This window comes from Trachemys scripta, chromosome 12 (assembly GCF_013100865.1).
Source record: "Trachemys scripta elegans isolate TJP31775 chromosome 12, CAS_Tse_1.0, whole genome shotgun sequence".
Taxonomy (NCBI): Eukaryota; Metazoa; Chordata; order Testudines; family Emydidae; genus Trachemys; species Trachemys scripta.
In genome coordinates, this window is record NC_048309.1 from 7983583 (window position 1) to 7998293 (window position 14711).

Sequence of the window (14711 nt, forward strand, 5' to 3'; positions counted from 1 at the left end):
CCACCAAACACAGGGTCCCTACAGCACTGGTCTTCAGTGAAGTGAAGTGAAGTGTCTATTAGGGGATCTTTAGAGTATTCATCCTGATCTTTGGGGGTGGGGGGTGAGGGTAAAGGAGCAAATCTAGGCTTCAAGTAGCAGGAGGTTTCATTTTACCACTCTTCTGTTTCCTTCCTGCTGCTGTAGTATAAAGTGTACCTGATACCTTATGGACAATTCACCATGGAATTTGTTGAGCCAAAGGTTCACTGCATCAGCCTGCATGGCACCTTTTCACCCTCCAGGTAACGGGGTGCATGATTTCTCTACGCACTTTTCCTAGGAGAGTGAATATCATCCCCATTTTAAAGATGGAGGCACAGAGAGGTGAAGTGACCGGCCCACTTGAGCCAGTGGCGGAGCTGGGATTAGAACCCAGCTCTCCAGTCCTGTGTTCTCACCACTAGACTAGATGGCCTCTCTTATGGGATATACTCCGTGCGTTGCTCCAGTGAAATAGCCTTCCTGAGACTTGTTCACATGCCGTGACAGCAATTCAGTGTGTCCGAATTCCTACTCTTGTTCATCACTTACCACTAAGTTAGCCGTACAAGATTCCTCTCCCTCCCCCGGTGCTACATATGGTAACGGCCCCAAGGAATCCCTGTAAAGGCTCCTTCCTTGCCACGGCATGCTTTGTGCTCTGGATCGAAATTATGGGTGAGTCTCTCTCCTGACAGAGCTCATAGTTCTGTCTTTCCACGGCCAGCGATCCCATGTGTTGTGTTTTCTCCCTCTGGTGCAGTAGTTCCTGCATCCCATCAAGGTTTATGAAGCTCTCTCAGTCCATTGTCCTGGAAGCAGGCCAGGCTCTGTCAATCCCTCCAGACTTTCCCCTGACTCACGTCTTCACAGTCGCTCCGACTGGCATCCCAACTGAGCCTTCGCCTCGGCCTCCGACCGCAGTGGACTCCTCAGCAGAGCTCATTCTCCTGCAGCCTGCCCAGGTAATGAAGACTGGAGCTGGACTGGGCTTTTCCTCCCTGTGGCAAGGGGATTGTTGTGTCAGATGGCTGCACCGAATGCATGCAATTGCTCGGTGCAAGTCTCAGCAAAGCAGCGGAACGACTCCATTCGTGCAAGGGCATCTCTGGCTTTCCCATCCATCTTCATTAACCATGACACAGTTGTGTTTTCATCTGGGCTTCTCCAGTGCTTTAATTCTGTGGATCACTTTGTAGTCCACATGGATCCTCCTCCCCACCCAATCCCGCTCTGCTTGGTTCTCAAAGTCCCCTTCTGCAGACTCCCAGCAAGGGCTCTGCAGGCTGGGCCCCATGGACTACAGCTTGAGAGTTGCTGCCTTAGAGTAACCAAGCTTGGTGGTTCTGGGAAGATAGAGGGGCTAACTGTGAATGTCACATACACAAGGGAGACTGAGTCCCCAGGGGTGCCAAAGCAGAGAAATCACTCTCCTACTGGCGTGTTGAAAGGGATGTGATGTTGGTGATTGCAGAGGGATGGGGATTGCACTGGAAGAGGAATGTGCATGTCAACCCTGATTTCTTCTCTTTGCTCCTGTCTTTTGGGCCAGGCTGCTGCTGTATTTAACAGCCGGATCCAGACGCTGGGTCGCTATGCTTTCATCATGCACTATTACCAGCCCAACCACCCCACGTTCCCTGTGGAAGTGTTAATCAACGGTGGGCGGATTTGGCAAGGTGAGCAGAGCTGGGAGTAGGGAGAGGCTCCTGGGACTGAGGGACATGAGGAAAGTGATCTGAAAACTCCTTTTGATCACGGATCTCTCATAGGAGGTTCCTGGAGGAAGGCAGAGCGTCAAGGGCATCCAAACTGCCTCTTCCTCCTAGCCGGGACGCTGGCAGCAGCTGTGTGAGAAATGTCCCAAAGGGGATAGAGATCTGATCTGAGTACTAAAAGGCTCTTTAACCTGGTGGAAACAGGCAGAATAAGAACCAGCGGCTGGAAGTTAAAGCCAGATAAATTCAAATTTGAAGTGAGGCACAAATTTTTAACTGTGAGGGTGATTAACTGTTGGAACTAACTACCCAGGGGAGTGGTGGATTCTCCATCTCTTGAAGTCTTCAGATCCACACTGGATGCCTTTCTAGAAAATATGCTTTGGCCAAACACAGGTTATTGGGCTCAGTACAGGAGTAACTGGGTGAAATTCGGTGATGGCCTGTGATACACAGGTCAGATTAGATAATCTCATGGTCTCTTTTGTCCTGAAAATCTGTAAGTCTATGAATCTAGGTCTTCCATTGGACCGCCTGTATCTGTTTCCCATATATGAGCTGGCTGTAGCAATGGGCGCTGGTGCTTTCAGTTACTGCAGCAGACTCTAGGAAGGTGAAATGAAGGCCAAACTGTTGAATAAATGTATAAAGTTGAATGGGTGTTTAAAGTGAGGCACCTAAATCCGCAGTTAGACACATCATTAAAGAGACCTGCCTTTCAGAGGTGCCGAGCTCCTGAAGCTCCCATTCACTTCAGTGGGAGCCACATGGGCTCAGCTATATAGTGACCTAACTGCAAATTGACCTTGGCCTTACACAGTGGGCCCCTGGGATTGGAGATGGTTTCCAGCTGCACACTGTTTCCATTTCCACCACCGAGAAGCATCGATTTTACAAAGGCCAGGGCAGAGGGGAAGATTTGCACTAGGTTTTGCACGATGCTTTACCTAGCAATGGAAGGGCAAGCGCGTGGCGCTCACACCAACACACACATCACACACTGGGCAGGCTCTTCTGAAACTCAACCCCTTCCCTGGTGGCTGCCTTTATTCATCTTCCTCAGGGTCTTCATTCAGACCACAAAGCCCTGAAGCTGGACCCTGCCTCGGAACATGGCAGCATTGACTTGGCCTTGGTTGCCTCCCAGGCTGCCTGAGTCAGTGTCTGAGACACGAGCACCGTGAAATGGGCCACGCGGGGGAGAGTTGGTGTGTGCGGCAGCCCACAGCTGGCTGCCTGGGCGTTGCTTTGGAGGAACTCGAGCGGAGCAGGCTGGGGAGTGGGATGGAGGCGGCTGGGGGGCTGATGTCTCTTTTGCCCTTTCAGGCCAGGCCAAGGCTGCTTTCTGCCCACATGGATACGGTTGTCGGAGCGTGGTGGTTTCCGAGAACCAGATCATCCTGGACGTTACGGATAACGAGCTGACGGTGATTGTTCGTGTGCCAGCAGGCCGGCAGCTGTGGCTGGTAAGTGTGGAGCTGAAAGGCTCCCTCGCCTGCAGGACCTGGTTCCATCCCTGTGGCAGCAATAGGAGCAGGGTTGCAACCATGGATTTCCAGGCCATTTGCTGTAGGATAGTGGCAGGGAACGTTTCCCACCATTTCCCCATTTCTGAGCCATCCTGCTAAGTTGCATCCAACGTCGGGAAATGTGGCATTGTAGCTTAGAGGATAGGCTCAGTGGAATCCATTACTAATGGGCAATAGCCAGTAGGAACTATGTTATGACGTTGCCATGCTTAATGGGTAGCCTTCCTAGTAGAGAGGGGAGGAGACTGAGCTTAATCAGGTGACAGCCTGCGAAGGCCAGGAAGAAATTCCCTTCCAACCCTGGGCGCAGGTTTGAGCAGTTGGTTTGGTGCACTGTCGTGATCATATTTTGCACTTTTGCAGAATTGGTTTCATGCACTATTGTGATAATACTTTCAACTTGCACTGCCTCTTTCACCCAAGGGTCTCTAGAGACAGAGGCAGGTAAACATAATCCCAGTCGTCCAGATTGGGAAACGAAGGTACAGAGCTCTTAAAGGATTCACCAGCAGCCACAATGCAAGTCATCAGCTGAGCTAGAAACAGAAGTCCGGTGTCCTGATACTGCCCTGGGTGGGTCTTTTGCTTGCCTCAATCACATTGGGTATTGGCTGTTGCCTGTGGCAGGACACTGGGCCACAGGGACCAATTGTCTTCTCAAAAGACAAGCGCTTTGAAGTGTTTCACCGTGTCCCAGCTGGTGAGACGCCAATCATTTCTAAAGAGATACTCAGGCAGCTGAGTGAACTGATTGGCTTCATGTGCTGCTTGTGGTTCTCTTTGGCTTACCTAAGCCGTTGCAGGGAGGAAGCACTGAACGCTAGGGTGTGGCTGGTTGCTTTGTGTCTTGCTGCAGGATTACATCCTGGTGGTGCCTGAAGACAGCTACAGCTCCCATTATCTGCTGGAGGAACCCCTGGACAAATCCTATGAGTTTATCAGCAGCTGTGGAGTCAATAGTTTCTACATCAAGTGAGAGCCTTGGCTTTAAAGGGACTCTGTTCTGCTGTCCAATGGTTTTGCATTCTCTATGGAACAGAAACAGTAGAGTATAGGCCATTGCTGGGGAAACGTGTCCGACTAGTACGCTGGAATGGTCTGCTTTAATTGCTTCCCTTCTCTTGGCCACGCCCAGTTAATAAATCATTAATACATCTGCTGGGTTTTTCAGTAGCTGGGTTCTGTTTTGCTCTGATTCATGTTGATTTGGGGTGGTTTGACGCCAGGGACCCTGGGGGACTTAAATGACACAACACCCAAGTTAATATTGGTTAAAATCTTGGTTTTAGCTTAAGCAGACGAGTCTCCTTCGCTGGTATCTAAAGAAGCATTCACAGGTCCTTAATGTCATAATATAGAACCTGAACAGTACTGAGGGCCCTCGACTGCGGCTGACTTCCGTAATGGTTGAGGGTGCCCGGCACCTCTTGTGAGCAGCCTGTAGACCATCTGGGAAGGTAGTGGTGGGGTTGGGAGTGCCCTGGTGTTGAGGCATCTCATTTAAAGCAAGTCTGTCCGATGGAGATTTGTCATGCCTTGGGAACCTAACCTTGCCTTGGAGAAAGTACCTGCAGGGGAAATCAGCCCTGAGGATGGTCTAAGAGAGCCCAAGCCAGGAACCTCTTCCCTCTTTCTTTGCAGTCCTACGACATCGTCCAAGTTCTGCAGGGACTCTGCCATCTCGCTCTCTCTGTTCTACAACAATGGAGCCCAGCCCTGCCGCTGCCACGAGGCAGGGGCCATCAGGGGCCAGTGCGAGCTCTTTGGTGGGCAGTGTGCTTGCAAATCCAACGTCATCGGCCGAGAGTGTTCCCGGTGTGCCACCGGTTACTGGGGCTTCCCCAGCTGCAGGCGTGAGTTACCTGTTCTGTGTTTCGGGAGGAAAGCTCTGCTCCTCTCAGCTCTGAGGGGTTTGATGGCTGCTGGGGGCCAGATGCCTGTCCTGTAGGCCTTGAAAATAGCTGATGAGGATAACCCGGTTTTCTGCCTCCTTATGGAAGTCGAAGTTGCAGGAGATTTTCCCTATGAAGTTTGTACTGAGGAGGGGGGGGTTAAACAGTGCAGCTCATAGCACTATTTACATGCTCTGGAAGTGTGTGCGCTAAAGATCCTCTCCAGCACCATCCAGCACTTCCCCATCACCATTCCTCTCAAGTAACCCGAGGTTCCCAGTGCATTTGTGTCGTTTAAAGATTCACCTCATCCAGGACACCCCTTCTTTGCTAGTCCCGTGGTTTGTTAAGCTGGGTTTCACGGGGTTGTTTATGGACACTTTTACTGCCAGCCGCAAACCTGCTTCTGGTTTTCCATACCCGTTTCTGCAGTTTGCACGTGCACACTGATCTGTATTTGCTAACTCCAAGTCTGGGGCTAAATGTGGTCCTCATTCTCTGCCCATCACTGGTGATTGTCAAAACCAGACTCCCCGTGTCTTCCAGCTTTGCATTTCAGTCAGTACCAGCCCACTTAAATCCCTGTTCACAAGCTCTATGACAAACACAGAGAAGCCCTGGCGCCAGTCACTGGCTTGCCCTGGTGGATCCCACTGGGGTGGGCATTGGTGTTTGAACAGGTGCTGTTCTGAGGCTGGTTCCAATGCCAGCTTTTCAGATGGACAGAGCACAAGCTCCTCCACACCCGCTTTTGTCGATTTGCAGCCTTGGTGTTGCTTGGGCTTTGTTTTATCACTGGGTTCTTACTGCTTCCACAATGAACTCAGCTGCTTCCTTTCCCTTGCAGCTTGTGACTGCGGGACCCGCCTGTGCGATGAAGTGACGGGACAATGCATCTGCCCGCCGCATACCATCAAGCCAGAGTGCGTCGTCTGTGAGCCCCAGACCTTTGGCTGCCACGCCTTGATTGGCTGTGAGGACTGCAATTGTTCTCGTACAGGAGTCCAAGAACTGGCAGAGCCAGGATGCGACGTGGACAGTGGCCAGTGCAGGTGAGGAACAATGACGGGACCGTGGGTGTATAGAGGATATGTGCCGGCAGCAGTACTGGGATCATTAGCTTGGACATCTGGCTTTATGGAGCGCCATGGGGTGTGTTGGCAGGTTGGGAAGGGAGGGGAATCAGTGTTGTATTCCAGGAGTATAGAGCAGCAAAACTACTCGCATGGGAGCTTGTTAGGAACTAGAGATCAGCAGAAGACCAAGAACCTTACTTCCATTGCTCCTGTGTCCTATCTAGGTGCAAACCCAATATAATAGGACGGCGATGTGATGTCTGCGCCCCTGGCTACTACCATTACCCGCACTGCCGGAGGTGTGACTGTCATCAGGCAGGGACGGAAGTGAGCGTGTGTGATCCGGTCACTGGGCAATGTCACTGCAAGGTCAGTCTAGTTACCACACTCCGGTGATGCTTCCCTGGCCAATTTAATTCCCCTGCTCTGACAATGTGACCTGGTCGGTCTTGGGAGAGCGGACATGGAGAGATGGAGAACAGGTAGTGCTTAGCATGTGGCATCATGCATGCTCTCTAGGGAATGCCCCTTGGCTTCATGGCACATTTGGGCCTTTGATTCCCAAGATCTTCTGTTAGCATCAGAAATCGGATTGAAAGTGTCCGTGATGAGAAGGCCTTTTGCTACAGCACCACTGGAGAATAACTCAACTCTTCAGTGACCAGATGGCAACCCGCTCCTCCGGGTGGTGCTCCCAGCCCTGGCTGGGCACAGGAGAGTTTTGGCAAGTGCGGGGGAGTTACAGTTTGATAGTGAGCAGAGGTTAATGGCTGATGAGGGGTTTGCCGCGCAAACCTGCAGGTGAATTGAATAACGGCATCGTTTCACAGCCCCGAGCAGTGTTTTGATAACTGCTGGAGCAGTGTGCCATCCGTCTCCGTGCTCCTATAGCAATTGTAGGGGAAACTCGGCACATCTCATGGTTCATTTTTCTTCCAGGAAAACGTGGAGGGTGTGAGGTGTGACCAGTGCCGCCTGGGGACCTTCTCTTTGGATGCAAACAACCCCAAGGGCTGCACCAGGTGTTTCTGCTTTGGAGCGACCGATCGCTGCCACAGTGCGGAGAAGTACCGAGTGGAGGTGAATGGAGGGCTGGGGTTTGGGGACGTCGGTGGTCCTTTCTCCTCTGTTCAGTGGGATTCTGTTCCTCCCAGCCCCCAGGTGGTTTCTTTCTCCCGCTCTGCACGAAGCCAGTACGTCTGTGGGATATCCCAGAGCGCTGGGGGCTGGGTTTAACCATTTTCATACACGCACATTCCGCCTCCTCAGCTGAGCTCCAGGATCCTTTGCCTTTGGGAGGTCCTGATGCTTTACAGAAGGTGCCACGGGAATCCCTATGGAGCGGGAATTCATGGGGATAGTTCTGAGGTTGCAAATAACTTGAGCAAATCAGCTTCTCTGGAAGCGAAGGAACAGAATTGGAGCATGATTGGGATCCCACTGGCCTCTTCTCGGCACCCCGTTTTATAGAGCGTGACCCCTGTATTGAGAGTCGCTGTCCTGGAGTAACAGTAACCGAAATTCCAAGGCCCATTCTGCAGCCCCCACCCTGTCGCACGTGCCCCAAAGGCGCACAAATGCAGAGACGTTCCCTGCAGCGCATGTGGGGGGCTCTCGGAAAACAGGCATACAGCTCTCTTTCGCTCTCTCCTAGTTCATCAACATGAATGGGTGGGTGTTACTGAGTGGAGACCGCCAAGAAGTGACCACCTCCCTGAGACTAGAGGAGGAGCTCATTCATGCGGACCTGAAGAACGTTCCCGAGGCCTATCAGGAGCTCTATTGGCACGCACCCAGCTCTTACCTGGGAGACCGGGTAAGAAAGAACACACCTGGCCACGGTCCCTGCATGCTCGTCCCTTGCATTTGGTAAGGTGATGAAGCAAACGCTGTCACATGCCGCCCTGATCTTCCCTGAGCCTTAGCCCAATGGCCTGTTTTGTGCCATTGCCTGTCAGTTGGATTTAGCGGGGGTGTATCTGATTATGCTCACCAGCCTTGAACCACCATAGTATGTCACTTAGCTGAGTGGTGATAAGTGTCTTCTGCCTGTGTCGTTTGGCTCTCCCCTAGGTGTCCTCCTATGGTGGATACCTGCGGTATGAGCTTCGCTCAGACACCAGAAGGGGCGATGTGTTCATTCCCATGGAGTCCCGCCCAGATGTCATCCTCAAGGTACAGCCTCAGAAACCCCTTGTGCCTTGTGCTAGGGGTTCAGGGATAAATGGTGCTTCCAGCCAGTGACTTACAAGACATCTTTGTACCTTCCCCAGGGAAACCAAATGAGCATCATGTTTCTGGAAGGCACTTACCCTTCCCCTGGAGATGTACATGAAGGCCGGCTGCAGCTCGTGGAGGTGAGTTCGGACACACTGTGCATGTTCCCTAGAGCTTGAAGGGACAGACAGCGCAAGGCATAGAGCCCCGAGAACCGAATGTTGTTCCTCTGTACTGTGGACTGCAGCCGTGGCAGCTGTTTAACGTGTCCTAGGAATTTGGAGCAGTCTGTGACTGCCTCAAAACCTGGAACACTTGTGTCTCACTAGGGTCATCCCAGAGAGAGATCCTCTGTGGAGATGTGTTGGAGAAACATTAGGGTGCATGCTCCAGGAAAGCAGGAAGCGTAGCAAGATGGTCTAGAGGATAGGGCATCAGCCTAGGACTTCAGAGACTGGTTCAATTCCTAGCTCAGCTGCAGACTCCTAATGTAACCTTGGGTGAGTCACTTAATGAGCCCCGAGCCTTGGTTCCCAAGGTGGATAGTGCTTCCTAGTGGTGGGGTGGGGACAAAATCCACTTATCCTTGTTTAGTGCTCAGATGCTACAGTGGTAGAGGCCATCCAGACAGAAGGGAGAGTTGCCTTTAGTGCAGATGCTACAGGGCTAGTACCTTTAAATGTTGCCTATTGCCGGTAATTCTCACTCTTAACATTTTCATTTTGGTTGCACGCTCAGAAATTTCTGTTATAAATTCCATATAGTTTCTGGGGCTTTCGTCTGAGACTTTAAGAGCCAGGTCCTGTCTGCCTTGTGGGGACGTTAAAGGGTTAAATGTTCAGCCTATCATCCTTGTTTGCAGGTGCATTTTTTTGTGCTGACAGATTTGCATGCAGATGCATCCATGTCTTTGAGCAGGAGGGGAATCGCAGGAGTGCGTGTTGGCCCTGGGATGCCAAACTGGGAGCACTAGTGCAAACTGAGTTGGCAGTAGGGAAATGGACCTTGTGAAAATTCAGGCCTGATGTTCCCACGGCAGCCTTTGTTGCAATAAGGATTTGCATTGACGTCCTGGACCAAACGTTCCCCTCCATAGATGCTCTTGTATTGTGCATCAGGTGGCTTCTGCCCTGCACCCAAGAGAAGCCGCATGTATGTGGCTTGTGAAGCTCGTGTGCATCTCTGGAGATGGAAGGCATTGCGTGAATGGGATTTTCCTGGTGCTTGTTGGGGATGGGGCCTGGGCAGACAATTGGCTGTGAATTGCCAGATAGAATACTTACAATGGAGACAGAAGGAAGCGGTCTCATAGCTGCAGACAAGTGAAGAGTCTTTGGGATATTGTATGGATAAGCTGCCCCGCCCCCGCGGGATGAGGGGGTTCATTTAGCTGGATGATTGACTGAAATATCTCCAAAGGGGCAGAATCAGAAACCCAGGGCTTGCGCGTACTGCATGGTAACACCAGAGCTTCTCTCTCTTTGCCAGGGTAACTTCAGACACACGCAGACGCACAACCCAGTGTCCAGGGAAGAGCTGATGATGGTGCTGGCTAACCTAGAGCAGCTGCAGATCAGAGCGCTCTTCTCCCAGCTCGCCTCATCAGTATCTCTGCGTCGGGTGGTCCTGGAGACTGTGACGGAGACCAGCGTGGGCATCCGAGCCAGCAACGTGGAACTGTGCATGTGTCCGGCCAATTACAGGGGAGATTCCTGCCAGGTAGGGGGAAGAGGTGAAGTGCTCTTGCCAGGCTGAAGTGGAATTGTAGGATGCGTGTGAGAGCCGAGCATTTCCCCCACGGCCGTTGCACTCAGCAGCTAGGTTTGGATGCGCCCCATTGTATGTTAGAATGCAGGGAAGATTCTAGAGCACAAGTTTTCTGAGCCAATCCCTGGTGTGCGGCTCTTTAATGACGACTTGCACCTGCCAACGTCCCAAAACCGCATTGAACTACACAGTACATGTGCTCCATCTCCTGCTATTGCCCATGTGCTTAGCTTTGTTTGCTGTGAGATTTGCATGAGCTAGAATTTTGGGTAGTGGTAGTGGTAGTGGGCTACTGGGGGGCTTGCTCAGCGGTCCAATGCTAGCATTAGGTACATACGTGAGAGCCTTAAATAAAGTCTTTCTGCCTAGCTAGTTGGCTCATGTTGATTGTGGGGGCAAGATTTTAACTAAAATAATCTTGACCATTGTCTCTTTCAATCTATTTTTATGTCTTGAAACCCAGTGGCATTTATGGAAGGTAGTTATGCTAGTATGCTAGCTCTGCCTAACCATGTTTGGCCCATGTGTCACATCCTCTTCTTCTTCTCTCATTAGGAATGTGCTCCAGGTTATTACAGAGACACCAAGGGTCTCTTCTTGGGAAAATGTGTTCCGTGTCATTGCAACGGCCACTCGGATCAGTGCCTCCCGGGGTCTGGAATATGCATCGTAAGTAGCTAGCCCATGAAATAATCAGAGTACAATGTGCGCTGGTCCTCACCAGCTGACTAAAAGGTTCCCTCCAATACACAGAGACCAAGTTATGAGGTTACCAAACTACATTCTTGATCACCAAAAATCTTCATGTGCCATTTCAAGGGGATTTATTGTCTTCAAGTCAGTTTAGGATGAGCAGACTGGGTGTGCGGGGGAAGAGGAAAGGATTTAGGCAGCCAGATGTGTGATGGGGAGTCGTCTGTTCTAACCCACCCCTTTGGAATGACAATCCCTTCCTCGGCTAGGCCATCGTAATCCTCCAGAAAACCGTGGTGTTGAATGCTTCCCTGGAGAAATACCGAATGTGTTGTCTGTCTTGTCCTTGCAGAACTGCCAACACCACACAGAAGGAGATCGCTGTGAGCGATGCAAAGATGGTTATGTAGGCAACGTCTCCCTCGACGGGCCATTGCAGTGCATGGGATGTCCATGTCCTCTTTCAGTTGCTTCCAACAAGTAAGTATCATCTGTGAAGTTCTTTCCCCTGTGTTGTCTCATCCACAAAGTAGTCTAATTTCGTCCCCTGATCCTGGAGGAGTTTCTTCTGGCTGCTAGGAGAGATGCGCTGCCACGTCATTCCCAGTTCAGTCATTCCTGTTTTGGCTGCTTACCAAGGAAAGAGGACGCTGCTCTCCTTTTTATTAACGCTGATAATGATGGGATAGGCCGTGGAGGGGGAGAAAGACCCACAGCTCTGATGTGTGACTAGTGCAGCCAGGAAGAGTATTTTCTTTCTGAAGGAAATATTAGTAATTTCTAAAGGTGTGAAAATATTAGCGACAAAATGTAAACATTGGTTTGTATTGATTTAGCTAATTTAGTACCTAAACCAGTTAAAAGTTCCGATATTAGCACCATTTCCCCCAAGTCAGCGTATCTCATGTTGAGATTTCAAAATATCAAGTTTCAAGGTGATTTTGCGATTCCGTTCTTGTGTGATTGTCTCGTGGGCCAGACGTTCTGTGCTGGCATTTCACTCCGGAAACCGGGCTGTCCTTAGCCCCTGACTCCAACCACGTCTAACTTAACACTAGCCTGAAGGCAGTACCAACGCTAACTCTAGCCAAGGGCCTCCTGCCAGGCCATATGCTGGAATACCCCACCCCTGGTCCCAAGGCCAACCCTGCGCCAGTGCTTCCTACAATCTCAGCCTTGAACCCTCCTGTAGGGACGAGAACTGGCCACCTCACTGACTAGCCTGGGGGTACAAACCAATGAAACAACTATACATATCGCGAAGGCCACAACCCTAACTTGGGGAGCTCCACTGGCCCTAAACCTACCCTGCAGCCCCCTGTTAGCCTGAGGCCTAACTCTAACCTGTGGAGGCCTATTGGCTTCAACCCGAACCCAAACCAGGAGTGTGTTATACACCCCAACCTTCACCTGGCACCTACTGCTAGCCCCAACCCTAACCCTCTACCCTGGAAGTCCCTACTGGCCCCACCCTTCTGCCTATCCTGGGGAACCATACCAGCCCCAACCCTCGCCCTGTCCTTGTACCCGTTGCTGACCCCAGCACTAAACATTTCCATAGCCTGTGTCACAAATCACTCTGGACACAAGCCCTTGCCCTGCTACAGATCCAAACCCTGACAATAGCCCATGCCCATGAGCTGATCCCGACCCCATTCCCTTTTCTACGGCCATAAACCACTCCCAGCCCTCACGCAACCCCTACCTGAATGACAAGAGTCCCCGTCACCCTGGTACCAGGTGTCGGTCTTCAGAGTAAAATAACCTTTGACGTTTGCCCCGTGTTATTTCAGCTTTGCCATTGGTTGTGTCCACAAGGGCTCCACCATGCAGTGTCTCTGCAAGCCAGGCTATGCCGGAGCCATGTGTGAACGGTAAGAGCCTGGTAATTACGGGAGGGCAGGACTGTGAGCTGGGAGGTGTTTCTTTTACAGAGTGCAGCTGTTGCTTTGGCAGAAGAGAAGTTTCCATAGTGACAAAAATAAAATTAGAAGCCCCAGCTACATTAGCACAAGAGACTGATTTGAGCTGTGAATCCTCTCGGTTGTGGGTTTGGTTTCCGTTATTTTGCGGAAGGGGCATAAAATACCAGCTGAGATTGCAAGGCAACGCCTTTCTGATTCCAGCACCGGGTCCTGGTGGCTCCCAGGACCAGCAGGAGTTGGGCCCACTTAATCGCTTATACGCTGTTTCTTTGTGCATCAGTGTGGGCTCAACGTACAGCTGGGATATGTCCTATTCCTGTCTCCGTTACTGGCATAGGGTGTCATCTTGGCCAAGTTCCCACAGCAGTCTTTGCCTTGATTACCCGCCTGTAAAGCAAGGACAGGGACACTTCATGTGAGGCTTGATTAGTGACAGTGAAGTGCTTTGAGTGGAAGGTGCTGTGGGAGTCCAAAACATGAGGCTAATTAACAGCGGGAACTATAGTGTAGTCAGTAGTTGTGCAGCACTTCAGTGGGAGCTGGGGGGAGTGTGTCCGTGCGCGTCGGGGGACACTTGGTAACATTAGCATGGTGGTTGTTTTAGCTCCCTTTTAATCCCTGCTACATTTTTAAAGGTGTGCCCCAGGTTACTATGGCAACCCCTTAGTGATTGGCAGTTCCTGCCAGCCATGTGACTGCAGCGAGAACACGGATCCCAACATGTTGTTCAGCGACTGCGACTCTCTGACGGGCACCTGCACCGGATGTATGTACAACACGGCCGGGCCCCGGTGCGAAGTGTGCGCCCCAGGGTACCACGGAGACGCAGTGGGGGCAAAGAACTGCACAAGTAAGTGTGGCACCGAGCCAGGGCCAGCTTACAAATGCATTTCAGGGGCAGTGCGTCACGGGCGTGTGCAGTTAGCCAGCCTGCAGGCACGGCTGTGGTCATCGCCTGGGTAGGTTCTTACAAAGCCGGTAGCCTGGTCTCCTGGCTTTCAAAGGGTACGTTGGTTAAAAATAAGAGTAACAAAACAACCCTCTTTAGCAGGCATTTAAAAATTGCACACAGGCGGTAAAGCTCTGACACTGTAGCAGCCTCGTCAGTAATAACAGCTAGCAATATTAACCAAATTATTATTTCTGTGCTTGGGTGGGTTTGCATAGTACGTTTCTGACGTTACAGGGCCCTGCCATGAGGCACACATGGTCAAATCCAAGGCGCTGGTCCTGCAAACTGCTGCTCACAGAAATAGGTCTTACTCCGGCAGGTAACCATGTGAATAAGGGTTGGCAGGATCAGTCCCCATGTATGAGAGAATGAAGGCGACCAGTGAACTCCCCCAATCAACAGGATTTCCCCCCAACACACTATCCAATCCACCAGAAACAGGAGGGGTCAGAGTGCCTGGCTGATCTTTTTACGTTGTCGGGTAAATGGGTGTGTTTCTTCCTGGCAGGGTGTAACTGTTTGCCGTGCGGGACTGAGTCGTGTGACCCTAGAACTGGCCGATGTCTCTGTAAACCTGGAGTGACAGGTCAGCACTGCGACTGCTGTCAGGTAAAATGAATCGTGGGTTCCCCCCACACGCACTGTGACGGCTCCATCACTATACGCTTGGCTGATGCTGAGTCACTGCACGCCAGCTCCACTCTTCTGTAGCCTGTCCTCCCGTTAGGAGCCCACTGCAGTTCCTGGGCAGAGACAGGAGGATAATGGCTGCTGTGCGGCAGATGGCTGAGTGATGGGTGCCTAGGCTGAGTGCCTACACCAGGCAGATACCTAACAATAAAGGTCAATCTCTAAAGAACCTGGTTACGAAATGATGGGAGGAGGGGGTGCTAACTGCAGCTTTGATGCTTGTAGGAAAAA

General features: G+C 51.4%; 1 protein-coding gene across 3 annotated transcripts in view; it reads left to right on the plus strand.

The window, feature by feature from the left end:
- Window positions 1-14711, plus strand: part of LAMA5 (laminin subunit alpha 5) — a 162587-nt gene that overhangs the window by 118714 nt on the left and 29162 nt on the right. For 2 of the 3 annotated variants that reach the window (XM_034786600.1, XM_034786598.1), the window contains exons 29-46: window positions 187-284; window positions 785-986; window positions 1574-1700; window positions 3066-3205; window positions 4125-4240; window positions 4910-5121; window positions 6008-6212; window positions 6461-6605; window positions 7176-7316; window positions 7891-8052; window positions 8310-8411; window positions 8510-8593; window positions 9942-10172; window positions 10776-10889; window positions 11266-11393; window positions 12707-12787; window positions 13474-13688; window positions 14299-14399. In XM_034786600.1, the coding sequence (XP_034642491.1) occupies window positions 187-284; window positions 785-986; window positions 1574-1700; window positions 3066-3205; window positions 4125-4240; window positions 4910-5121; window positions 6008-6212; window positions 6461-6605; window positions 7176-7316; window positions 7891-8052; window positions 8310-8411; window positions 8510-8593; window positions 9942-10172; window positions 10776-10889; window positions 11266-11393; window positions 12707-12787; window positions 13474-13688; window positions 14299-14399 (2604 nt within the window). The remainder of the gene's footprint in view (window positions 1-186; window positions 285-784; window positions 987-1573; window positions 1701-3065; window positions 3206-4124; window positions 4241-4909; window positions 5122-6007; window positions 6213-6460; window positions 6606-7175; window positions 7317-7890; window positions 8053-8309; window positions 8412-8509; window positions 8594-9941; window positions 10173-10775; window positions 10890-11265; window positions 11394-12706; window positions 12788-13473; window positions 13689-14298; window positions 14400-14711) is intronic. The other variant, XM_034786599.1, reaches the window with a different exon arrangement.